At 46.0% G+C, this 27,048-nt stretch overlaps 1 protein-coding gene across 3 annotated transcripts in view; it reads right to left on the bottom strand.

Moving 5' to 3' along the window:
- Window positions 1–26,382, bottom strand: part of DYNC2H1 (dynein cytoplasmic 2 heavy chain 1) — a 352,996-nt gene extending 326,614 nt beyond the window's left edge. For all 3 annotated transcript variants that reach the window (XM_053308090.1, XM_053308091.1, XM_053308092.1), the window contains exons 1-10: window positions 26,225–26,382; window positions 19,744–19,970; window positions 13,976–14,146; window positions 13,414–13,549; window positions 11,871–11,989; window positions 9,248–9,392; window positions 8,264–8,496; window positions 4,993–5,127; window positions 4,787–4,900; window positions 2,681–2,792 (exon numbers count right to left, since the gene is read on the bottom strand). In XM_053308090.1, coding sequence (XP_053164065.1) covers window positions 2,681–2,792; window positions 4,787–4,900; window positions 4,993–5,127; window positions 8,264–8,496; window positions 9,248–9,392; window positions 11,871–11,989; window positions 13,414–13,549; window positions 13,976–14,146; window positions 19,744–19,944 — 1,366 coding nt within the window. In that variant the 5' untranslated portion in view covers window positions 19,945–19,970; window positions 26,225–26,382. The remainder of the gene's footprint in view (window positions 1–2,680; window positions 2,793–4,786; window positions 4,901–4,992; window positions 5,128–8,263; window positions 8,497–9,247; window positions 9,393–11,870; window positions 11,990–13,413; window positions 13,550–13,975; window positions 14,147–19,743; window positions 19,971–26,224) is intronic.
- Window positions 26,383–27,048: the final 666 nt, after the last annotated feature.

Genomic DNA, 27,048 nt, shown 5'->3' with positions numbered 1-27,048 from the left:
CCAAAAAAGAGAAGATGGGGATCCCTTCTGTTCTCATATGAGCTATGACCGCAGCCATGCACTTTGTAAAGACCCTGGGTGCAGTGGACAGTCCAAATGGCAATACATTGTATTGAAACACTGCACTTCCCCCTGTAAAGTGCAGGTATTTTCTGTGATTGGGCTGAATGCCAATGTGGAAGTATGATCTTTTAGGTCCAATGCTGCAAGCCATTCCTCCTTGTAAAGGAGAGGTAAGTTGCTTTGCAATGTTATCATCCGAAACTTCTGTGCATTGACAAATCTGTTTAGTATTATTAAGTTCATGATGGGCCTTATACCCCTATCCTTCTTTGGAATTTGGAAATAACAGGAGTAGAACCCATCTCTCTGAGATATCCATAATTGCCCCCTTTTCCCAGAAGATCCCTCACTTCCTCGACCAATGTAGGAGTAGCAGGTGTGTACTTATCCCTTGCAAGGTTGGCTCATTCTTGAACTCTATTGCATAGCCCATGGTGACAATTAGGTTGATCGGGTATTAGATGTGGAGGTTTTAGCAGTGTATTTTGAATTATTAAGTTTCTGTATTGTTTCATCTGTGCTCTCACTAAACAACCCTTTCCCATAGAAGGGGAGATGTTCAAATTCGTCTTTCATATCATTTTGCAGACTCAACCCAGCATGGCGACAGATAGAGACTGTTGTGGCCATGGACCTAGATTCTGTCTCTGAAAGATGTTTGGCTGTGCTAAGATGTTGTTTTGTAATAGATCTGGCAAAGGCCTGCTTGAATTTACACTGAAAGTCTTCGGGTAATCTACCAATATCCTTACATATACCATCCCAAATAAAGTGATGGTACTTAGCCATACAGGCCATATCGTTAGCTATTTCGATGGACAGACAGGCCATTGAATACACGTCATCCTACACCATCAACTTTTCAGCCCTCCTTATCCACTGGCACAGAGTGACGGTGTGTAGACTTAATTGTAGTGGCACAATCAATAACAAAAGAATTAGGGGTTGGATGCTTCATGCAGAAGGCCAGTTCCCCTTCTTGAACCCTATATAGCCCTTCAAGGCATTTTGATGTTGAGTTAGTATTGGTTGCCATATCCCAAGCAGACTGAGCTACTTTGGTGATGACTGGTAACATGGGCAACATCACCAGCTGGGATGATTGAGCTATATACATAAAATCATAAACATGGTCAGGGACCTCAGCAGTCTGTTTCTGAACCTGAAGGCTCAAGGCTTCCACCATTTCTGCCACATGCACGTGATAGAATTTGAGTTCTTCAGTGGGTGACACAGATGGACTGTTTGGGTACGGAATCATCTGGTGAGGGATCAGAAGGGTTCTCTGTTACCATGGACTTGACTTCAGATTCAGAGGTAGAACCATAATCCTCACCCGAGGAATGGTCACTAACTTCAGCAATAGTCAATAAAGCAAGATATGTGGTGGCCGTCGTTATAGGTACAGCAGGTGTTCAAACTGGTGTACTCTGTATGGATTTCATACTCAATAAGGCAGCAGTTCTATGAAGAGGTAATGGAACAGTAGAGGGCACTGCAAAGTGATCACTAGTATGCTGAGTAACAAGCAAGTGACTTTCTGAAACTTGCAAAGGCACATGAGGTGGCAATGGAGTCCTTGCAGGTGATTGCTTAGCCAAAGTATTTTGGGCCTTCCTCTGCTTATACTCCTCATAATTATAAGGAGGCGCAGGTGAGGTCAGACAAGGAACTCTTTTTCCATTGAGTGGATTCTGTGGAGCCGACAATAAGGGCAGTCTAGAATCACCAGATTCTGGCCCTGCTAACTGGGCAAAGAGGCACCCTTTTAACATGGTGATTCTCTTTATTTAGCAGGGGGGGAGTAACTGGCCCTATCCAGCCCCAGCACAGTACCTCCAATGACTCTTGCTGGTGTCTATCTTATGTTTCTTTTTAGATTGTGAGCCCTTCAGGAACAGGGATCCATCTTATTTATCTATTTATTGGTTATTTCTCTATGAAAACTGCTTTGGAAACTTTTGTTGAAAAGCGGAATATAAATATTTTTGTTGTTGTTGTTGTTGATCCCAGCCTTGGACCAACTTGGCCAGCTGAATGTCTTGGCCTTAGACCTACTCAGCCAATTGAATGGCATCCTCATCATTATCAGAGCAGTGGAACATTGATCATGGAGGCAAATGCTAAGGTGGTCGGTAAGAAACTGAGGGGAATGGTGCTCTAACCACCAAATAAACTGTCACACTGAGTGCGAGCCACAAGGAGCTTGAGCATTCCACCCACAAGGTCCTATGCTGGCACAGAATTATTAATGTGCTACAAATCGATCCAAACAAAAATAAAGCTACTGTACTTACCTGAATCCAAGACTAGGTTTCCCCCCACTGTTTTTAATATTAGAAATCAGGAGGTCATCTTAAATTCAGAGCCCTTTTCCTTTCAAGTAAATGCAGATGTAACCTGTATTTAACCTCTACCTTTTAATGGAGTCACCTTAAATTCAGAGTCATCTTTTATTCGTGTAAATACGCCATAACATGTTATTGAACAAACTAAAGTTAAAGAAAGCATTCATTTCTTGCATACTTTCAAGAAAATAGAGCACCCGAAACAGCTATTTTTGAGAGAGAGAGAGAGAGGGAGGGAGAGAGAGGGGGAGAGAGAGAGAGAGATGTACCTCTGACAGAGTCTTGAAGTTTCACCAGCAAAGTTTCTCTTTCTAAAAGCAATTCTTTGCTAATGCTTGGCCGTCTTACTAGCTCCTTGTATTTCTGAAACGCTTGAAGAAGCTAGATCAACATAAAGATCATTTTCCTTAAATGGATTTTAAGAAAACCATAAACAAAACACCACAAATTATTAAAGACTGTTCACAGCTATTGCCTTTCTTATGAAATATAAAAATTGCCCTAATAGAGCAAATTCTAGAAAAACAGGGCCAGAGCAGGCCATGAGGAAAGCCAAGGCATGCCTGACATTTGTTTATTTTATATCTTGGTATAACAGAGCCCTTAAAGCAATTTTCAGTAGAATATAGCTAAAATACTAATATGGGCTGACATCCTCACTAACAATGTGGATGTGAAGCCAAAAAGAGCACATGTGCAATACTATGTCTACGCTTCTGAAGCGTGGAGGCTCATCCAGGTTGGGGGAGGGGGCTGCCAATCCCCCTTTTCCCAAACTGCTCCTTGTAACCAGTCGCAGAGCAGGGCTGGCGGCAGCCCGTGTTCAGTCACCGCAGCCCTGGCCCCGCCCCCGCATCCGACATCAGATGTGGGGGCCCGGCTAGCCACGCTCCCACACCTGACATCAGGCGTGGGGGCAATGTATCCCTCCTAAACGTGGCCATGTGTCCCAGTTTGGAAGACAGATCGGCCCGTGCTGCGTTGGGCGGCACGGGCTGGAGCGACTCTCCCTGCCATTAAAGGCAGGGAGAGCTGTTCCGACCACACAGCCAATGCAGTGCAGACCGATCTCCCTCCCAAATAGGGCTGCACGGGTCCATTTGAGAGGGAGATCGGCCCCACTGCATTGGCAGCAAGGCCAGGAGTGGCTCTCTCTGCCTTTAAAGGCAGGGAGAGTTGCTCCAGCCCATGCTGCCAAAGCAGAGTGGGCAAATTTCGCTCCCAAATGGGACCACGTGGTCCCGTTTGAGAGCGAAATAACGTCCCCCACATCTGACATCAAACGCGGGGGGAGTGTCGGGCCGTGAGGCACGGCTCGCAATTGGAGACAGCCCAGTTTCTTTGAACCCGTTTGCCCAATGGTAGCTCCGCCCCGCTTGTGACCCAGAATTAAGCCCCTGAGTGTCACGCAGCCCTCAGGAACCTACTTCTGATAGGTTCCAGAAGTAGAGTGCTTCCAGGGGGAGGTGGGATCAGCAAAAATCCACCCACCTATACAAGGTTCCACACTTCAAAAATGTAGATGCTAGCTCATGCTTTTTTTAGCTCCATGTGTGCTCTGTTAATCAGCATGTCAGTCATTAAAAATGAAACAAAAATGATAACCATAATCATCAATTGAAATAGCAGAAATAGGTAAAAATAAATAAAATAGCATGGCAGCAAAGAGAATAAAGGGAATTGCTCAATTAACCATTTCCAAATGCCTTGCACCAAAAAAAGTAATAATAGCAGGACCACACTTTCAAGGCAAGGGGGCTATTGCTGTATATACATTTGCGCATCTTTAGCAATGTTTTCCCAACTTTTGATTCTAGGGCACTGTTTTGTATTGGATTAAAACTGGAGGCACAACTGGCATCCTCCCATTGTCCTTATCTGTAGAACTTTAAGATCAGACTGAGCTTTATGTCAAAGACAATGCTTCTAGAATTCCCCTGAACCTATCAGCTATAGAGCAGACTATATCAGGGCAACATGGTGCCCCTTTCCTCCTTCTTGGAACAATGTCATTACCCACATATTGAATGAGCAAAGGTGGGGATCAATACTGCCTGGGGCTTCCCCACCGATGGGTATAAAGCAGTGGATGCATCCTGTATGATGGCATGCAGCACAATCTTACACATGGTTACTCAGAATTAAGTACCCATCTTCAATAGGCTTACTTCTTAGTAAGCATAGTTAAGATTCCTTCATTTTTCAACACACACTTCAGTTTGTGTTGCACATACTAGTGAGTACAAGCACAAAGTCAGTGAAGAATTGACCTGGAGGCTGAATGTATGTATTACTTCTTCTACTCATGCTCTTAACTGCGTAGTTATGCCATAGGTAATAACTTCATGCGAGACTTTTTTTTTTTTTAAATGTACCTGTTGTGGGCTGTCTTGAATTTCTGAAATAAATGTTTTCAGTTTGCTTGCTATTTTCTGTTCTGCTGGAGCGATAATTCTTTCATACTGACATACTGCTGCTTTCCACAAAGGCTAGAAACAGATGACATTTGTTTAGGCTGGAACAATTTCATCAAATGCCACCCCCAAAAAGTATACAGTTAAATAAGAGGTAAATTGTATACCTCTGTGTAGGGATTATAGTGCACAGGATTCAAACCGGCAAAGGGTTCAAACACCTGAGCAAGGTGTAATGCTTGCTGTTCACCAGTTGGCAAAAAATATGTGAGTTTCTCATGAAGTGTCCTAATAGATAGCACCTATAAGATAAAATGAATATTAGAACAGTAGATATGAACCCAACACCAACAATATTTTTCCAACACACTATATCAAAGCCAGCAAACACTATGGACAATATAAGAGCCTCCTTAACAATTCTATCCAAAGCCACAGATAGGGAAGATGGCATCTTTCTTAGGGAAGATGCTGGGACTAATCCTTACACATGCAAAGCACATGCTCTGTCACTGAGCTATGGTCCCTCCACACAGCATTTTATCTGGCCCAGTGTTGGTGATTTTTCTCACATATGAAGCTGGCTTGTGCTATCAGACCATTAGTCCATCTAAGTCAATGTTGTCTACTCTGGCAGTGACTGAGGTCATTCACACAATCAAAAACTGTGTTCCACCAAGGTTTGGGATAGGGACATGCATGAATTGTGATTCAATCACCAATCTGATGAGCAGCTTTAAAAGGAGGAGATCAGGTCTGTACCTGCTCCTCCGCTGCTCACCACAACTTCTTGCTACAGCAACACGCCCCCAGCACCCCTCAAGAAGCACCAGTGCTCCCCCCACCTGCCCTCATGCAGCAGTGTCACACACATGGCCTCCACAAATGTGCAACGGCCATTTGCATGGTCAGCATGGTTGCTGACCACGCAAATGGCTGCTGCACATGTACAGACGCTATGTGCATGCCACCAAAGCGGCTGGGGGGAGTGTCGGTGCCACATGAGGGGTGCTGGAGGGTGCACCACCACAGCAGAAAGGTGCGGCAAGTAGCAGAGGAGCAGGTACGGACCTGCTGTCCTCCCTTTTAAAGGTGCCCGAGCTGTGTGTCAAAACGGTGATCAAATCACAATTTGTGTACATCCCTAGTTTGGGAACTGCGTGTGCTCCCAATTTTTGGTTGTGTGGAAGCAAGTTAGGAGGAAAACCTAGGTAGAAGTGATTGCGTGGAAGCAAGGTAGGAGAAAAAACTACACAGGTTTTCCTCTTACCTTGCTTCTACACAACTGAAAATTGGGAGCACACACAGATCCCAAACCCAGTGTTGCCAACACTGCTATTCTGTGGGCTTCCAGCAGCCTCTCTGCTTGTGATGGACTATAGGCTTGTAGTTCCCACTCTTAACATGCTCAGGAGTCTTGTGGGATCCCCGCTTTTTGGCATATTGGGGACAGGTCACTTAGCAGGCAGTGGGACGGTCACCCCAAATTCAGACACCCCAGATTCAACAGCTGCCAAGTGGAGTGAAAGGGCATTAGCCTCGCATCTTTTCATCCATTAGGGACCGTCTAAGTAGACCAGTTAGCCTTTGAGTTAACTCCACTTTCAAGGTCTCTCTGTCCGAAGATTGACCCTTTACTTCCCCTCCTCTACAGATGCCTCAAACAAGCTAACACTAATCACCTCAGCAGGGAAGTCAAATAAAGCATTGCAAATGCAACTCCCTTCCCCATCACAAAAGAGCTAAGTGAGCAATAGGAACTCAGGAGATGCACTCAGTAAAATTACTGATTGGTTTACCAGGTCCTTTCAACCTGAGATATATCGTCCTTCCACGTTCATTCAATCTATTTGCATAACTAGGTTTTTCTTGACCATTCAAGCCATTGTGCCCTAGCTTGCACAGCAAACATGAAACAATGGATCCTTTTGAGATTCACCGGAATTTCCCTCCTCAGGTAGAAGAAGAGGCTGGTATTTCGCCTTAGGATATATTTTAGGCTATAACTGCCCCTGGTTTCATGAAGCAGTGTGCTTCATTTGGTCTCTATACCATGGAGTCACCCACTATTTGAGCGATAGACTTGACATCCGCCATAACAGCAGGCCATTCTTGCTCTTGGCACTATTCATGCTCTCAGCCTCCAGATTGGCCTTCCTCGCTGGCCTGATCTACCCAGCACACCTCACTGCTATGAGAAACCGGCTGCATTAAAACAGACACCTTTTGGATTTACCCCTGCTGCCTAAACCCCGAGCTGCCTTTGGTTCTTTGTTGCTGCCTCCTGGTTCCGTCCCTGTGGAAAGCAGTCCTTTGGTTGCGTCTGAGCCACAAGGGTCCAATCGCCACTAAAGGAAGGATGAGTTTGTATGATAACCACTGCACCCCTCTGGGTTTTCTCCCTATCCCTGCTCTTTTCCAAAAAACCTGTTTCTCTAAAGCCTTTTTCTCTAGCCAGCCTGGAGGTCATTTTAATTCGGACACCAAGCTAAAACGCCTCTTTGCAGTTATCTGGTTAATTTCTGTAACGTGATTAAAATATTGCTTTAATCAACTTTCTTATTCTATTTCACCCCTAAACCCCAAATAAAACCTCACTTTATTTTGAACTTCAACCTCTCTGTCAATTCATTTCCCTGGAAACAGAACTTTGCACAAAAATTATTCTAACTTAGGCCTGCTCCATCCTAGCTCACTAATTCCCCACACAAAGCTGGGACTCATTTAGGGGTGTTTGCCAATCACCCTGGAGCACTTCCATTAACAAGATAGAACACAGTTTTTGATTCTGTGAATGACTTCATTTCTATTGTTTCAGAAATTAACAAGACAAAACAAGGGAGACAAAACAATGATCAGAACTAACTCTTCAGACTTTTGCAAAAAGCAGAAACAGGGCACAGGGATAATGATCAGAACTCCTATCTCTTCAGACTTTTGCAAAAAGCAGAAACAGGGCACAAGGATAATTCACACTGGATTGGGTGGGAGGGTTAACCCTTTTCCCCAGTATCTTTTTCTCTGATGAAAATGGCCCCCTGAAAATGCTATTTCGCCCATTATGGTAATGTTTTCATTGGGAAAATGATAGAGGGGGGAAAGAGATAAACCCCGCTCCTCCAGGGCTGTGGTCCCAATCCAAATACCCTCCCCCAACTACTTTTTGCAAAAAAAATTAAGAGTCAGGAGATGTAACCTCATACCTTTGTCATCATTTGGTTTGACCCCTCAGGCTCCAGTCTTTCTTAATACCGGATACCCAAGACCTTTTAACTAGAGATGGAAGGAACTGAAACTTGTGGCCTTACTCATCCAGAGAACCTGTGCTCTATTACTGAACTGTGGGTCCTCCTCATGAGAAAACATTACATTAAAAAACAAAACCATGTAAGCCTTCTCCTGCCTATCCCACAACAACAAAATGAAACAAGTTAATACCTCTTCAAGGCGTCTGCCAAGTTTGCCTAGTGTTTCAGGAACATATTTCTCATCTTGCCACAAATGTGGAGTATAACGCTGCCACAATTGCCCTGTAAGATGATCACAAGCTGCTACCCATTGCTCACAAATCGAAATGCCAGCCTTCAGATTTTCTTTCACAATATGAAAGGAATCCTCCCAGAGATTTAAAGTTCCCAACTTCTTCTGAACAAATCTTCCCAGAGAGCCCGCTGAAATCACAAACACAATGTAATCGTTTTTATTGTTTTATATTTGTTTGTTTTTAATTGTTTACTCCACCTAGAGATATACTTACTGACTTGTTTCATACTGCCCTTCCAAAAATGGTTCAGGATGGTTTACACAGAAAAATAATAGATAAATAAGATGTATCCCTGTCCCCAAAGGGCTCACAAACTAAAAAGAAACATAAGACAGACACCAGCAACAGTCACTGGAGGTACAATGCTGGGGCTGGATAGGGCCAGTTACTCTCCCCCTGCTAAATAAAGAGAATCACCATGTTAAAAGGTGCCTCTTTGCCAAGTTATCAGGGATATCAGGAGGTATATAAATAAGATAAATAAGTAAGTAAACAAACATAACATGGTACAAATTAATTGTCATTAAAATGTCATACTTTCTCTAGATGGAAGCAAGGTTTTTCCATCACTACCTTTGGCTCCAGACCCAACTCTCTTAACATAGTTGTATTCAGTACACAGGATATAATCATAATGTTGGTACAAATTCTATTCCATGTTACCTTCTTTTTTCAGGTACCTGCCCCACACATTTGGCATTAAAATACTAAGATAAAAATGCTGGCAGTTCCTCTACAGACATACCCAAAGAACAAGAACTTACTGAGTTTATGAAAGAGAGAGATAATACAATACAACTGGTAGCACTTTTTATGGAGCAGGTCATATTTTAAATGTCTGTTCACCCCAAACTATGTCTTTCTGTCACCATCTTTACCTATGATTTCCAAAAGGTTTTGCATGCGTGGCTGTGGAAAGGGTTCATAATCCGTTTGTCTCCATACGTCATCCACAGTATCTCGTGTGGTATCCACTAAATCCACAACTTCAAATAAAGATAGGCTGTCCAAATTGTAATAATCCTAGAAATACAATGCATATTTTAAAAATGTGACTTTATATATGTGGCTTTATATATACTTTCAGCTCCAGGAAGTGTGGAGGAAGCTGATTATCTAGACCATTTCAACCTGGATTTCGGGCAGGCTATGGGGTGTAGACTGCTTTGGTCAGCCTGTTGGTTGATCTCCAATTAGGAATTAGGAGGGAGTGTGATTCTGTTGGTGCTTTTGGATCTCTTGGCTGCTTTCGATATCCTTCTGGATATCCTAGTATCCTTCCGGAGTGTCTGAGGGGGTTGGGGGTGGGAGGCACTGCTTTGCAGTGGTTCCACTCCTACCTCTCAGGCAGATTACAGATTGTATCCCTTGGAAACTGTTGCTTTTCAAGATCTTAACTTTAATATGGTGTCTCCCAGGGCTCCATATTGTCTCCAATGCTATTTAACATCTACATGAAACCATTGGGAGAGATCATCAGGAGATTTGGTCATCAGCTATCAGTATGCTGATGACACCCAAATCTATTTCTTCATGTCAACATCATCAGGTGAATGAATGCCTGGAGGCAGAGATGGGCTGGATGAGGGATAGCAAACTGAGACTGAATCCAGATAAGACAAAGGCATTTATTATGTGGGGTCAGAACTCGGGATATGATTTTGATCTGTAGGTTCTGGATGTGGTCACACTTCCCCAGAAGGAACAAGTATGCAGTCTGGGGGTGCTTCTGGATCTGAACTTCTATCTAGTATCCCAGGTTGAGGCAGTGGCCAGAGGGGCTTTCTATAAGCTTTGGCTGATACACCAGCTGTATCCATTTCTTGAGATAAATGTCTAGGAGTGTGCACGGAACCTATTTGCCCAGTTCAGTTCAAATCCAGACCAGATTCAAGAAAGAGAAAAGGGAGGCCGCAGTGGAAGCGGCAGCAGAGACATTAGAGGTGGTGGGGTGGCAGCGAGGACTCCTCCAACCCCCCTGCCAGCCTCCTGGATGACAGACCAGGAACAGAGGTCTGAACTGAGCTGCAGCTGACCCGGGCTATCATTCAAGATGCCGGCAGGGGACTTGGAGGAGCCCCCACCACCCTCACCTTTGATATCTCTGCCACCGCCTTGCCGTGGCCTCCACTAAAGGTACGGAGGCCACTTTCTCTTGCCTGCCCCTCCAACCGGCCTTAGGATAGAGATTAGGGAATGCCCCCTTTACTTGTATAGGACAATCCTCAAGGTTTTCCTCTTACAAGTCTCCCCGAACCAGTCTGTGAACCAGTTCTTAAAACCAGGGGCCGGTTCAAAATGTAGTCCAACTGCAGTTGGTGCAGGATGCGGCAACCAGGTTGTGTCTCTGGGTCATCTCGGATAGATCATATTACTCCTATACTAAACGAGCCACACTAGCTACCAATACTTTTCTGGGCAAAATACAAGGTGCTGGTCATAACCTATAACCTATAAAGCCCTAAACAGCTTAGGTCCTTGGTATTTAAGAGAACATCTTCACCATGAGCCCCACCACCCACTGAGATCATCTGGGGATGTTCATCTGCAGTTGCCACCACCTTGTCTGGTGGCTACGCAGGGATGGGCCTTCTCTGTTGCTGCCCCGAGACCCTGAAATGCACTCCCTGCTGAAATAAGAGCCTCCCCATTTGTAACAACCTTTTAAAAGGAGTGTGGTTTTAAATTGTTTTAAGGTCTTTATTTTTAATCTGTGTTATGCTGTTGTAAGCCACCCAGAGGCGGATATTTGGGGCGGTATACAGATTTGAAAGAAAGGACAAACAAACAAATAAAAAGGCTGCATATGACGACAGAATATTTCTATGAACATCATTTATATAGGTTAGGAAAGTGGAATTTTAATGATTTGAGACTTTGCCATTTTAATTGTTTATTCTTTGTGGTGATTACTCAATTTTTTACCTATTTACTTGAGCTTGGAAACTTTTCAGCACAAGGGAAATTGTAAAAAACTGAAATTATTAATGGGATTAAACTGAAATGTCATTATTCCCAATGGAAACATTATGTGCTGTGTGATCACGCAAGTGTCAGTAGCACCAATACTTCCCTTTTGCATAGTAGATTCACCAGGTGATTTAGAGCCCCCAGTGGTGCAGGAGGTCTACACCACTTGTGTTACACTGCAGTAAATGTCAGCTACTGCCTTGTCAAGGTTTCATTAAATCATTAGAATACACTTCCAAGTCAAGATCATGGTCTTGGACATCCTTGAACATGGAAAAAGGGCTTCCCTATTACTTTGCATACAAGGGGTGGCCCTGAGCTCTTGCAAACCTCAAACTGTCACAGCTGGCAATAAGAATCAGCATACATATGGGCCTGTGGACTGTGACTATTGTATTGAGACATAACAATATACGCATTAAAATAGTATTCTCTCAACAGTCTAATGTACTGTTATAAATTTTCCACAACTGGCATAAACATTGGGCTAGTTTTTATATAGAAAATCATTGAAAGAATTAAATTACACACATATGAAATGGCTTCAAAGAGATCTTTAAAATGAATGGCTCTCTCCTTGCTACTTGACTTGCTTCCACGTTGAGCACGTTCTGTCCAAAACTGAAACTCATCATTTGGAGAAAGTATTGCTGTTCAAAAAAAGAAAAAGAAACATTTTAATCCAGAAGATACAATGTTCAGAATCACTAGGATCCTGTATTAAAATAGATACTAAACAAGTTAAAGAAACATTAGAGTTACAGAATTTACTTCCATAATAGCATTTACTTTCCATAAGCCCCAATGAACTCATACCGCCAAATGCAGTCCCACACTGAATTCAATATATTTAACTGCAAATAAGTAATGTGAATACAAATTCAGAATTAACTATTGCTGAATCATTACACTGTAATTCTTGTAGCAGATTAAAGCCTTACTCCTTCCTCTGTCTCAGAGCTAGCTCACATGAGGGAAAGAAAATGCCATCATCCCTGTTGAGCTGCTTCGCTAGGCCTTTCTTAAAACTATTCTGTATTATCAGTAGGTTCAAAATGCTGCCACAACCACCCCTTTTGTCTACAGAAACTCTCGGGGTGGGATAATCAAGGGAAAAAAACTCTTAATTTGGCTCTTGGACAAGTACTAAAATCTTCCACATGCAAGCCTACACATGGTAAGAAAAATAATAGCTGCTGAATGTTTCAGGACGTGGTTGCACCAGAGAAATCCCCCTTTAGCCCCCCATTTTCCTGAGTTAAAAACCAACTCGGAGAGGCTTGTAAAAAGAAAAGAATTTTAAAAACCAGTTTTATTCAATTACTACAGACTGCTTCCGTCTGAGGCTTTCTCAGCTTTTAGATACAGTTAAGAATACTTAATAGGATTACAAAAAATACGTTGTTTTAATGGACACTTAAACGTTTACAAAGGCTTTTGCTTTGCCCTAGGTGTATTGAGTGCAGGCTAGTGTTTCTTATTTCAATTATACTGCAGGTAAACTATACTAGAACAGTACCAGGGATATACAAAGCACACATACAAAGAAATATAAGTTTCTAATGCACAATCTGACTAATAAATTGTTCTCTATGCTGAATTCACTTTTCCTTGAACTCACCCAATTCCAGAGGAGAATCGAGCTTCCTGCAATCCTTTCTTTTAAGGATCTACAGAGTTATTCCATAAGGGAAACCTCCATGCTGGCTTTGACCATGAGGGAGCATTGCCCCCACTAAGCCTTTCCGCAAGCCCTTCTCTCCAACAAAGACCGCCTTCTTGTTCCCAGAATTCCCAGCAACCACTCTATAGGTCCCACCCACTGGGTGTATTGATTGCCAGACCCGGAGTTTACCAACATGTCAGTCAAGTCAAGAGTTCACTTCCGGTTAACTCTTTAGAGGGAGGGGAGGCTGATAACTACAATTCTAAATACACTTTATTTGGAAGCAGATTCTGTTTAAATCAAAGGAACTTCCAAATGAAGCAAGGAATGACAAATTGTTATATCACTCAAATTTCAGCCATCCATCTCTAACTGAAATTTCACAGTCTATAAATAACGGTGATGTACCTTGGACATCATCTTCCCGGTATTTAGCTCCCATTTGAGCAGCATCTGTTCTTCTCAGAACAGAACCCAAGCCAGCCTCTAATTCACGCAACAGATTTTGGAGTTTGGGATCAAAATCTTTACTCCATTTCTCATCCTGCAACAAAGATTTCAGATTATGTAAATCTCATGCTGCAATTATGCATTAACTTAATACTAATGTATTCAGACATAACATTGATTTGTCATATCAAAAACATAAAGATGAAGTGTTTGAATTCTTTAAAATATATAGATAACACAAATGGTAACACCGGAGAATTACATTTTCTTGAGTGAATTTCCTCATACCTATGCTTAGGTTTGCAGCCAAAATAGACTGTGATTCACACTAACTGAAGCAGACCACCCCAAGTTAACAAATAATTGTGAAAGCCCTTTGAAAGATGTACTGCTTGATACTATAATGTAAAACTAAAAAATAACTTTAATTTGAAAAGCTGCAGTGAAGTAGTAGCATGTCGTCAATATGCAAAAGATTTCTACAAATGTTTTGAAATAACTTGGATATTGCATTCCTTACCTTCAACAATACTGGTGCAAATACCTGTCGTACTGCTTGATAAAGCATATTAACAGGAGAATCTAACATAGATGATACAAGAATATTAGTGTGAAGGTTTTCTTCTGTGATGATATCTGGCCTCAGCTTGAAGAATACCAACATTTTGTTTTCTGAATTACCAGGTTCAACCTGCAAGATCAAAAAATGAAAATATTCATAATTACTACAAAGCAGAAAAACATATCTGTCATCATAACTATATATTTTCAAATTGCTACAATTACAGTAGGCACTTTACACAGATATAATAGATGTGTTTCCTGCTCATAGGTTGATGCTAGAATCTGAACGGGAAAGGAATTAGAGAGCAAAGAAAAAATAATACTAATATATTATCACAGCTATGACACCAGAAAAAGAAACAGAACCAGGAGAAAAAACAAAGAGTGAAAATATGAGGCTCTTCACGTAAGCAGTGTGAAGAGCCAAAAGAGGTTCTGCGGGGAGAGCGGGCTTGACCCACCCAGACGAGCAGCGACTTTGCTCAGGCGCTCCTGCATGTCGTCCGGCAGTTCCGGAGGTCGGGCAAAGGGAAGCGCCGCCACATGGTGCCCCACCCCCACCTCAGAGCCCCTGTAATGCACTGTGAGAGTGCACAGTACATTCCTGGGGTCTGCTCTTTCCGCTCCCCCCCTCCCCGTGTCCACCACGGCTGCATACACTACCAAAAAAACGGGTTTAACAGAGTGCTCATTCCATTAATCTCATTTAACTGGGAGGACATTTAGGCGCGCTTGCCACCGGGCGCCGTGCAGCTCCCGTTGCTGCACATGAGCAGCAGAAACCGGGCTGGGCTTCCTTAGCCCAGTTTCTGCTGCTCGTGAGAATCACCTCTATGAGTTTTTAATATTTTTTTAGGGAACAGTTTTTTTAAAATGTTTAAGGGAAGAGATTAAGGTTATATGTGAAAGACGACACTTGCCCCATTCATGCAGAGGAGTAAGAGAGAAGGAACTGAGATGCATAAGCAAAGATGTCTAGACAGGAGGCTTTGTATTAGATAAGAAGAGAAAACAAATATTAGAAGAAATATAGAGAAAAATATAGAAAAAAACCAAAGAAAATGGGAAGGGAAACATGGATATATGTACAAGTATATTTGGCTGTGGTTTAAAACTGTCGAAACAGTGGCATTTTATATGGGAGAGAGGAAATGTATCATCTACTCTTTTTTTAACCAAAATTCCCATGTCCACCAATTTTCATTACATTTATAAACCAAGAGGGCATAAGTTATCTTAACACTTCAGATATATCTGTTTTAAATAATCCCGATATGCACTCTTGTTTGAAGAACAAAAGAAGTGTTTTAGCTAGTTTAGTTCAGGGTTCACCTGGTCCAGCACTGAACATATGGGGCTGCCTTACACTGGGTCAAACCACTGGTCTCTCTAGGGCAGCACTGTCTACAGTGACTAGCAGCAGCTCTCCCAAGCTTAAGAATGATCTGTTCTAGCCCTACATGGACATCCAGGGATAGCAGCTAGGACCTTCTACATACAAAGTACTGAGCTATGTCCCCTTCCCATTCTTGATGATAAAATGATAATGTGTACTGGGATCACCAAACTCAGATAAACAAGAAACAGTATGATCCCCACCAAACACTACAATAACCATATAATGAAAAAATAGGCCACAACTTAATCCAGTGTAGTACTGCAATACAAAATATTTACAGAATAAGATCAGACAAAACATAAATGATTGGACAACATATCAATAAAACTAAATGTGGAGGGTTGGTGAAGTCCTTAGTGCGGAGAGTGATGTGATACAAATGAGCCCATACATCCATGACGGTGACCCGGTGACCTCAGTTTTGCTGTACATCTTTTTCAAGTGGAGAATGGTCTTCACAGAATAATACTCCACATATTTCAAAGTCCAATCTTCCAAGAGTGTGTTGACAGCCACCTCTACTACTTCTAGAAAAATCACTCAAACAACCAAAATCTTATAAGGTCCAAAAATTCCTTCCCATTTTTTGCAAGAATCTCAACAAACAGCAGGCAATATGGGATCCACTTTAAATTGGTGACTAAATTACACTCTTCCTTTTCGCCACTCCTATCCACATTTGCTATGGATAAAAATTACAGAAGAACAAACCAACAAGTACTGCTTTCGTGTAATTCAACTTCCCATTAATTGCACAGTTTCTATAAAACCCTAAAAGAGCACAGACCCAGTAAAGCCCCCCCCCCCACACACACACACACAAATGGTGTGGTCATCCACTGAGACAAAGTTTTCTCAAATGAATTTCCACAGTCTGCAGTCTGTAAAGCAGACTGGATCACACAACAGACTTTGTGCTACTATGCCTAGATGTTTGGGAAAACCAATTGTAGATAAGAGTGCTGATACGCCACTGCTATCTAGAAAAGGAGACACCTTTTGAAGTGGTGACTTATACATAGTAGTGGGAAAGCAACTGTCCCTATTCACTCCAGCACAACGTCTCTCCAATGGCTGTTGTTGATGGATAACAATCATATCTCCACATTCACTTATTAGTATTCTGGTTTACAAGTGCATTCCACAAATGTCCAAGCATACTGCAGAGCTGTAAGGTCACTTTTTACACTTAGCTCTTTGGAAGCGTTAGGCTACAATTCAAATAAATAATTATTGCTCATAAAGGCTGAGGGATACTTTGGGGCAAGATCAAGAGAAGGGATATATATTTAAAACAGGGCTGCACAACTTCAGTTCTCCTGCAGATGTGAGACTACAATTGACTCAATGTGCGGCAGCTGTGAAAAAGGCCAATTCCATGCTTAGAATCATTAGGATTGAAAATAAAACTGCTAATATTATAATGCCTTTATACAAAAAGATAGTGCATCCACACCTGGAGTACTGCATACACTTCTGGTCACCACATCTAAAAAAGGACATTGCAGAACTGGAAAAGGTGCAGAAGAGGGCAACCAAGATGATCAGGGGCCTAGAGCACCTTCCTTATGAGGCAAGGCTACAACATCTGGGGCTATTTCGTTTAGAAAAAAAGACGACTGCGGGGAGACATGATAGAGTCTATAAAATCATGCATGGAGTGGAGAAAGTGGATAGAGAGAAATTCTTCTCCCTCTCACATAACACTAGAACCAGGGGTCATCCCATGAAATTGATTGCCAGGAAATCTGGACCAACAAACGGAAGTACTTTTTCGAACAACACATAATCAACTTGTGGAATTCTCTGCCACAAGGTGTGGTGACAGCCAACAACCTGGATGGCTTTAAGAGGGGTTTGGATAACTTCATGGAGGAGAGGTCTATCATTGGCTACTAGTCAATCAACAAGAGCCAGAGCTTTCTCTGTGGTGGTCCCAACTCTATGGAACGGTCTCCTGGATAATATAACTCTCCATGATCTGTTGGCCTTTCGTAAGGCATGTAAGATTGAAATGTCCCGCCGGGTGTTCGGTCGCTGAGATAGCTGGTCGTAGAGTGATCGTGCAATCCTCAGTTATTATGTCATGTGGAATGAGTATTGTATGGGGTTGTGGTTTATGAGGCTATGTAAGATATATGTTTACTAATATTTTTAAGCCCGTTAAAATAACGGGCACTAGTACCTTTTGTTGTTGTTGTCCTTTATTCCTTCTCCCTTTCTCTTGCCCCTTTTTTTTTCTTTTTTTCTTTCTCTCCCTCTTCCTCTCTTTCCTTTCCTTCCTTTCCTCTCTCTCCCTCTCCCTCTTTTCCTTCCTTTCTTCCACTTTTTCTCAATTTTTTTCTTTTTCTTTCTCTTTTCCTCTTTTCTTTCTATAATGGGCGCGCTCTTTGGGGCTGGCGGTTTGTTTGTTTTTTGGTCTTTCTCCCTCACTTCTTTTTTTCCCCGTTGTTCTTTACTTCTTTCTTTCCTATTTTCTCTTTCTCCCTCCTTGTTTATTTTATTCTTTTCTCTCCCTTCTCTCTTATTCCTTCTTTTTTTTCCTCTATTGTCCTGTCTCCCTCCTGCACTCCTTCTTTTCTATCTGTCTGTCTCTCTCTTTCTCTCTCTCTCTTTCTCTCTATCTTTGCCTTCCTCCTTCAGTCTCTGGCCCACGTTAGCTAGTAGTCCTTTGGTGCCGTCTATTCTTGTCTCCTGTGGCTGCCTCGTGCCCTCCTCCTTATGGCTGGGCCAGTGCCTTCTGTGCTGTGGAGTGGGGTAATTTTTCTGAGGGCAGAGGGGAGCCCTGGCTTTTCCTCCTCCTCCTCTTGGCTGCCAAGATGCCGCCGGGAGGGAATCACCTCGGGTCTGCGAGGGGCGCTTTGCAGGCGCTTTTCCAAGGCTGTGACAGCAGCGGCTTCTGCAGGTGCTGCTGGCCCTGCTGCCCACGCCCCAAGTGCTGCTGGGCAACAGGCAAGCGGCACGCACCATCTCCTGCTGCTGCCTGGGAACGTCTGGCGGCTTCAGGAGGCGGAGGAACAGCAGCAGCGTCGGCACTGGCTGGGTAAGGCGAGGGGCCGGGCTTGGCTGGGCTCGGCTCAGCAGGGCAAACGGCACTCAAAGCAAGACAGGAGGCCGCGGCGGGTTCCCTTTGGGTGGCCGCGGAGCTACTGACGGGGTCCCTTCCCTTCTTTGCTTCTTCCTCCCCAGAAGTGGCTTGTTGTGTGCACAAAACACCCCCGCGCCAGCCACCGACCTCCTCCCCCTCCTTCTCTGCTCCCCCCGCGGGCCCATTTTTTTACTTTTTTTTCCCCCTGCCGTTTTGTTGTTGTTGTTGTTGTTGTTGTTCCTCGCTCTCCCGGTTCCCCCGCTGCCGCCTCAGCCCTCCCGGTTCCCCCGCAGCAGCCTCTTCCGTCCGTTCTCCACGCTGCCGTCTCTGCCTTCCAGCAGCTGCTGCAGCCGCATCTTCATCTGCTGCCCGCGGGTGGTCTGGTCCCGTCACCGGCCTGGCAGAGTCACAAACATGGCTGCCTGGTGACTGTCTCCATTTCTGTTAGGGCCATCCTGCACATGCGCTCTGAGCATGCCCAGAACGGCCGAGGGAGGCACGGACAGACGCTTGGTTGTCCACGGACGGACACCAAGCCTTTTATTAGAGAGGATGAAATTATGTTGTGTATGTTTGCTTGTAAGTCGCCCTGAGTCCTATGGGAGTAGGGCGACATATAAATCTAAATAAATAAATAAATAAGTTAGTTAGTCGGACAACTATAGGCCACCTCTAGCTTCAAAGGCAGGATGCCTCTGAGTACCAGTTGCAGGGGAGTAACAGCAGGAGCAACCCTCGCTAACTTGGCAAAGAGGCACCTTTTTAATGTGGTGATTCTCTTTATTTAGCAGGGGGAGAGTAACTGGCCCTCTCCACCCCCAGCACAGTACCTCCAGTGACTGTTGCTGGTGTCTATCTTATGTTTCTTTTTTAGATTGTGAGCCGTTTGGGAACAGGCATCCATCTTATTTATTTATTATTTCTCTGTGTAAACTGCCCTGAGCCATTTTTGGAAGGGCAGTATAGAAATCGAATGAATGAATGAATGAGGAGAGAGGGCATGCCCTCAACTCCTGCCTGTGGCTTCCAGCAACATCTGGTGGCCACTGTGTGAAACAGGATCCTGGACTAGATGGGCCTTGCCCCTGATCCATCAGGGCTGTTCTTGTTCTTAATTCCCATCACCTCTCACTACTGGTCACTGTGGCTGGGAATGATGGGAGTTGTAGTCCAAAAGCAGCTGGAGGACCAAAGTTGTGCAGTTGTGATTTAAATCGTAAAATAAATAAAATGTTACCTTATTGGAAACAATAAGCTGATCTTCTGAGTGCTGCACACACAGGAGAAACTCATTGCCATCATCCAAAAAGTTGGACAGTTCCGAGCTTGCAGAGAGTGGGACAAGGCTTGCATAGCTTGACAGTCCGAAGTAATTTGCAGCCGTGGCCGAAATAAAGATCTTCCTCTTATCTCCATCTCCATCTCCATCCAGAGGCATGATGGCAGCAGTGCCAGGAGCTCACCCTAGGTGAAAGAGTCAGAGTCTGGACTCAGCACATTAGGAGGGCCCACTATGGCTGAGCTGCACCAGCCCTTGAAAAGGCTGGACCTGCAGCTCAGACTGTCCCATCACCACCTCCTGTGTGGCCAAACAAGGTTGGTGAAGGGGGCCGGGGGAGCAGGTGCCCCCTACCAGGGGCGTAACTACAATTAGGCAGGGGGAGGCCGTTGTCTCGGGGGGCCCAGCCTTGGGGGGGGCCCTCAGAGGCTCTCTCCCACCCGATCTTCCTTTTGAAGTCAATTAAAAAAAATTCTCCTCCTTGTTCTGGTGCTATTTCCTTGTTGTTTGTCTCCGCGAGTCCACCCTTGGGGGGGGCCCTCAGAGGCTCTCCCCACCCAGGAAGGAGAGGTAAGCAGTGATGGCGGGGGGGGGGGCATTTAAGTCTCAGGGCCCACTCCAACCTAGTTACGCCCCTTGGCAGTGGTGAAACAGCGTCTTTAGTAGTTTATTTGAACAGAGAAAAGTCCGGATTTTCTTGGAAGTCCAGTTCCTTAAACTTCCATCACAGACATTAGGGATGTGCACAAAACCAGTGTTTGTGGTTCGGTTCTAATTAGAACCGAACTCGAACTGGCTCTTCCAGTTCTGAATCTAAAGTATTAGAACTGGCCCATGGTTCAGTTCTAATTAAAACCCCTCCTAGAACCAGTTCTAAAAGGTTTGCAATAGGGAATAATGGGGATCAAACCAGCCCATTATTCCCTATGGGTAGTACCCATCTGTGCAGGGGCGTAACTACCATTAGGCAAGGGGAGGTGGCTGCCTGGGGGGCCCCACGCCTCGAGGGGCCCCCCAGAGGCAAGTCACATGTGAAGTGAGTGTGTGTGTATCAGCGAGGGGCCCATTTTAAAATTTTGTCTCTGGGCCCACTCCAGCCTCATTACGCCCCTGCCCCCTACTACTAATTTGCAGCTGTGGCCAGCAAGTGTTCCCTACCGTTACCTCCTCCATCACTGTCTCCTCCCACTCCACTTCCGGCACTGCTAATGAAAAACTGGGAGTGATGGAACAGAGTGCCTTTTCCCCAGTTCTTCTCCCACTCTCGGTTCCTTTCCTTACTATTTGCACACAAAAGGGAGGGAAGGACAGCTGCACTGGGATCTCTTTCAGCATGGGATCACTCTGAGAACCTCAATCCAGTTGCTGGGCTCAATGGAGGGGGTGGCAGGCAGCCCTTATGCCCAGCAGCCACACAGTTTCTGAGCCTCATGGAGGTGGCAGAGGCAGCAGCCCAGGAGAAAGAGGTGCATATTTTCCCCCAGATAGGGCTGTTAAACCTCACCCACCAAAAGCTCTGTTTAAAAAAGGTTGGAGTGAGATACTAATGCAGAATAGCCTCCCCCACCCCACCCCACCCCACCCCGCAATCTCATGCAGCAAACACTGATTGCAAAGGGGAGGGAAAGCAAGTACTGTGGATCCCGATCCTAACAGCACTATAGCAAAGCCCCTGGGAAACAAGCAGGCAGGCAGCTTTTGCACTCTCTTCCCCCCACCCCTTTCTTTGGCCAAGGCAGTGCACAAGTCTCTAGCCAACCCCAACACAGCATCCCTCCAGTGACTGCTCCTGGTGTCTACTTCTATGTTTCTTTTTAGACTCTGAGCCCTTTGGGGACAGGGAAGCAGCTTATTTATTTTTCTATGTAAACCGCTTTGAGAATTTGTGTTAAAAAGCAATCTATAAATATTGATTGATAGTAGCAATAGAAGTGGGGGGGCAAGGGAGATAATGCCCGCACTGGAGGACCCACTGCTGATTCAGAAAGTGAACATTATTTATTTATTTATTAAATTTATGCCCCGCCCAAACGTACATCTCTGGGCAGACATTAAAATAAACTTGTAATCCTAAACATGTATTTCTCATTTTATAGGATTATAATATCATAAATAAATAAATAAATAAATAAATAAATAAATAAATAAATGAAATTTGAAAGTTAATTCTGTCAAGATCAGTGGAATATTTTGGAGAAAATTTATTTGAGATGGAAATACTAATGTGAAACAGACCATTCTATTTCTTGCAGAAAATGAACATTGAAGACCACGCTTACCTTCCCCAGAAATACCCTTTTGTCCTTTCTCTGCCACCCCTTGCCACATTTTTTAATTCTGTTGCCACTGGTGTGGAAAAGATTACTGTGGCGACTGGGAGGGGTGCATGCGAGGAGGAAGATGGGGACCCACTCACACTCTGGCTGGCAGAGCAGAGCATGCTATGGGGTCCAGGACACTTGGAGGGCAACATCTGAGACAGGTGGGAGCCAAACTCTGGACTGCTGGCAGTTGGAAATATCTATGCCACAGCTGCTGCAGCTCTTGCCCACCACAGCAATCGCCCTCTGACTCAGCCATCCCCGCAGTGTGCTCCCGCTCTGATTTGATGAGAGGAGCACACCGCAGGGCCCTGGCTAAGTTAGAGGGTAGACACTGAGATAGGCAGGAGCCATGCACTGAGTCAGCACCAATGGGAAATATCCGTGCTGCAGCTTATGCCCACTGATTCAGTCATCCCCGTAACTGGATTGCCAAGAGAATGGCACAGGCCTTGGCTGAGCTGGTCTTGTGGCAGCGAGCATGAATTGCCCCCTTTGCTAAGCAGGGTCTGTCCTGGTTTGCATTTGAATGGGTGTCTACATGTGTGAGCACTGTAAGATACTCCCCATAGGGGATGAGGCCACTCTGGGAAGAGCATAGGAACACAAGAACATAAGAAATGGCCATATACTGAGTCAGACCATTGGTCTATCTAGCTCAGTATTGTCTTCACAAACTGGCAGCAGCTTCTCCAAGGTTGCAGGCAGGAATCTCTCTCAGCCCTATCTTGGAGAAGCCAGGGAGGGAACTTGGAACCTAGATGCTCTTCCCAGAGCAGCTCCACCCCATGAGGGGAATATCTTACAGTGCTCACACTTCTAGTCTCCCATTCATATGCAAGCAGGGCAGACCCTGCTTAGCTAAGGGGACAAGTCATGCTTGCTACCACAAGACCAGCTCTCCTCTCTGGCATGCTTGCTGCATACTTGCATGCAAACGGTTCCAAGTTCCCTCCCTGGCATATCTAAGATAGGGCTGAGAGAGATTCCTGATTGCAACCTTGGAGAAGCCACTGCCAGTCTGTGTAGATAATACTGAGCTAGATGGGCCAAGGATCTGACTCAGCAGAAGGCAGCTTCCCATGCTCCTATGTTCCTATGAAGGCATCTGCTGTGATAGGCAGGAGCCACGCTCCAGGCTGCCAGTGGTGGGAAATCTCCATGCTGCCAATGCTGGCAGAGCAGTTTCTGCCACAGCAGTCACCCTCCAACTCTGCCACCCCTGCTGCGTGCTCTGATTTACCAGGCAAAGTGTGCCGCAGGGCCTGGTCAAGCTGGAGGGCAATCACTGAGACAGGTGGGAGACACACTACGAACAGCACTGGGAAATCTCTACACGGGCCTGGTGGAGTGCAACTCCTGCCCACCACAGCAGCTGCAGCAGTTCTAACTCAGAAAGGGCCACAGCTGCTCTGATTTGCTGAGCAGAGCACGCCATGGAGTCCTGACAAGTTGGAGGGCCAGGGCTGTACTTAAGGAGATGAATGGCGCATGGCGATGGGAGAGGGTGCAGCACCCCAGCAAGAGGCAATGATGGCACAGAGATGCGGGACCCCGGCAATGCAGAGATTCCTGCCTGGAACCACCCCTTCTCACTGCAGCCAGCCAGAGCGGCTCTTGTGGCAGCCTCTGTTTCTCTGAGCAGAGCATGCTGCGGAGTCCAGCCCAGTTGGAGGGCAGCTGCTGAAAAAGCCCTGAGCCCCACGCCTCCTCAGCCCCACACCACCAGCACCAGCAGCTGGAATCTCCTTGTCCCAAGTGTGAGGCTGCCATGGGGCTGGCTGAGTTGCAGGGTGGCGGCTGCAACGGAGCTACTGGAAGCAGTGCAAAGATTTCCCACCACTGCTCACTTGGAGCACAGCTCCCACCTGGTGCAGCAGATGCCGTCCAACTCAGCCATGCCCTGTGGGGCTGGCTGAGTCAGAAGACAGCAGCTGTGAGGGGTGAAAGCTGTGCTCCGCTAGCAACAGTGGTGCAGATTTTAATTTATTTATTTATTTATTTATTTAAATTTAAACAAATTATTTAAATTTTCCTCTGCTGCTGGCTTTCAGTGCGACTCGCACCTGTCACAGTGCCACAGTTGCTCTTCAACTCATGTGGGTGCTAAGGTGCACTCTGTCCGGCAAACCACAGCGTACTGTGGGGCTGGCCGCGTTAGAGGGTGACTGCTGAAGCAGGCAGGCAGCAGTGCTCTGCCAGCATGGTGGCAGAGGGGTTTCCCAGTGACGCTGGCCCAGAGTGCAGCTCCCACAGCGGTTGCCCTCCAACTTGGCCAAGTCCCACAGTGCACTCTGCTTAGCAAAGCAGAGCACACTACGGAGCTGGCCGAGAGCAAGTTTTGGTGGGAACTAGGCTCCACCACTGGCAGCAGCGCGGATATTTCAGCTTGGGGCGCAGCTTGGACTGCAACTCCTGCCTATCGCAGCCATTGCCCGCCAACTTGGCCGAGCCCTGTGGTACGCTCTGCACAGCAAACCAGAGTGTGCCATGGGGCTGGCTGAGTCAGTGGGTGGCTGCTGTGATGGGCAGGAGCAGCACTTCGCTGGACACAGCCATGCTCCACCAGCACCTGTGCAGAGATTTCCCACTGGCTCAGAGTGTGGCTCTCATCTGTCACAGTGGCTGCCCTCCAACTTGGCCAAACCAGAGCACATCACAAGACTGGCTGAGTTGGAGGGCGAGTGCTGCAGCAGAATTGCAATTGTTGGAAGCCTGGAGATTTCCCACCACCAGCAGCCTGGAGCTCAGCTCCCGCCTGTCACAGTGTCTTCCCTCCAACTTTACCAGGGCCCCATGGCGCGCTCCTCTCAAGAAACCGGAGCACACCCAGGGATGGCTGAGTTGGAGGACAGTTGATGTGGTGAGTAGCAGCCGCAGAGGTAGTGGCACAGATATTTCCAACTGCCCCCACTCCCATTTTTGGCTCCCACCTGCCTAGACAGCTGCCCTCCAACTCGCCTGGCAAACTTGGGCATGCCATGCGGCTAGCTGAGTCGATGGTTGGGAACTCTGCTCCACCAGCCATGGGGGTGTGATTTCCCACCACCGCTGGCCCAGAACGCGGTTCCAGCCTGAGGCAGTAGCTACCCTCCAACTGGGCTGAACTCTGCAGCATGCTCTGCTCAGCCAACCTGAGCCCACCGCAGGGTCTGACTGAGTCAGAGGGTGGCTTCGGTGGCAGGCAGGAGCAGGGCTGTGGCTGGCTACACAATGATAAATGTGGGGGTGATGGGTAAATTGTGGGGGCACAGAAGGAGCAAAGTGGAAAATAGGAAGCTGTGTTATACAGAGTCAGATGCTTTATACAGAGCTTGTCTATCTAGCTCAGTATTGTCTTCACAGACTGGTAGCTTCTCCAAGGTTGCAGGCAGGAGTCTCTTCCAGCCCTATCTTGGAGATGCTGCCAGGGAGGGAATTCATGCATGCGTGAATTCTTGCATGCAAGCATGCAAATGCTCTTTTCAGAGTGGGCCCATCCCCTAAGGGGAATTAAGATATTCCCCTTAGTGCTCACATGTAGCTAATCTCCCATCCAAATGCAAACCAGGGCAGACCCTGCTTAGCAAAGGGGCCATATTAGATTTATGAGAGATGGGGCGGAGGTGGGGCAAGTCATTTGCCGGGCGTCGCCCCCCCACCCGCCCCCACCAGGTGCCCTTGTGGCTGCGGTGGGATCACAGGGCGATTGCAGGCAGGAATCTCTGCGTCGCCGGCATCCCGCATCTCCAGGCCACCGTCACCTCTCGCTGGGACCCCGCCGCACCCCTTTCCACTGCCCTGAGCCCCGGACGCACCGCCCGCCCCCAAGAAAAGCCCCCCCACCCCTGCCCTGCCCAGCCCACCACAAGCACGTTGCCGGCACCGCCCCCGCTCCGCTGCTTGGAACTAACCCTGCTGAGTGAAGGAACGAAAACAACAAGCGTGGAGTCTGGGGGGGGGGGGGCACACAGCCTAGCAAACACCGAAGAAGCAGGAAAAGCGACCTCAGCCCAGCAGGAGTATCGCCCCCCCCCCAAAGTATCACCTCTCGGGCCCGCCAACGAGAAAACTGACTGAGATATATCAAAGCCCGGAGGGAAACGGGAGGGGGAGTACGCTAAAGCTGTAAAGCATACCAGGCAGAGGGCTGTTCACCATCACACTGGACAGTGAAGGGCTGCCAGATTGAGATCGGAGAAATAGAAAAGGAGGCGCCGGCTATTTGACTTCTCTCGCGAAGAGCAGCGGAGGCGTCCCCGCGTTGCCAGGCCTGGTTACTATGGTAACAAAAGATGGCGGACGCAGCGCTTGCCCCAGGACAGAGCAGGCGAGTACCGCTGCCTCTGGCACCAGAATGCCCTCGATCGATGAGATAGGTAATCGCTAGGTGGCTCACATCCTGCAGCGGCCGGTTATTCCATTCTCAGCCAGACAGACGTTCCCGCAATGCGAGCATCATCTAGTAGATCAGCGCAGTAACTATCCCTTGCCTGGCATAGAGAAGGCGAATCCCACTCCCCCGCGGTTGCTGCCGTCTTAAGTGCACAACTCTTGTTTCTACTCTCCCCGCTCCCCACCAGTTTAAAGAAGAAATTAAATTCTGCAAGACTGACAGGTTACTTTCCCTGGCCTGCTGCCCTCACAAAGGCCGCTATTCTATGCATTTGGGAGTAAGCCGGCCACATTGCACACAGTAGGGCAAATTTTTGAGGAAAGATGCAAATGATGTTTTCTTAAAGTTGCTCTGCCTTTCACCCAGCCTTCTACCTATTAATTAATTCAAAATGTTTATATTTCACCCCTCTGGTGCAATACTTTTAAGATGTATTTTAATTCCACACTAACAATAAAACAATATATACCCTTGTTATGTTATATATCAAATAATACATAGGCTTGTTTTGTTGGGGCTCATCATTTGAGACTAACACCAGAAATCTCAAACCATTTATGTGAGAAG

This window comes from Hemicordylus capensis, chromosome 3, assembly GCF_027244095.1.
Source record: "Hemicordylus capensis ecotype Gifberg chromosome 3, rHemCap1.1.pri, whole genome shotgun sequence".
Classification (NCBI taxonomy): Eukaryota; Metazoa; Chordata; class Lepidosauria; order Squamata; family Cordylidae; genus Hemicordylus; species Hemicordylus capensis.
The sequence above is the reverse complement of the archived record's forward strand: the minus strand, read 5'-3'. Positions and strand labels throughout refer to the sequence as shown.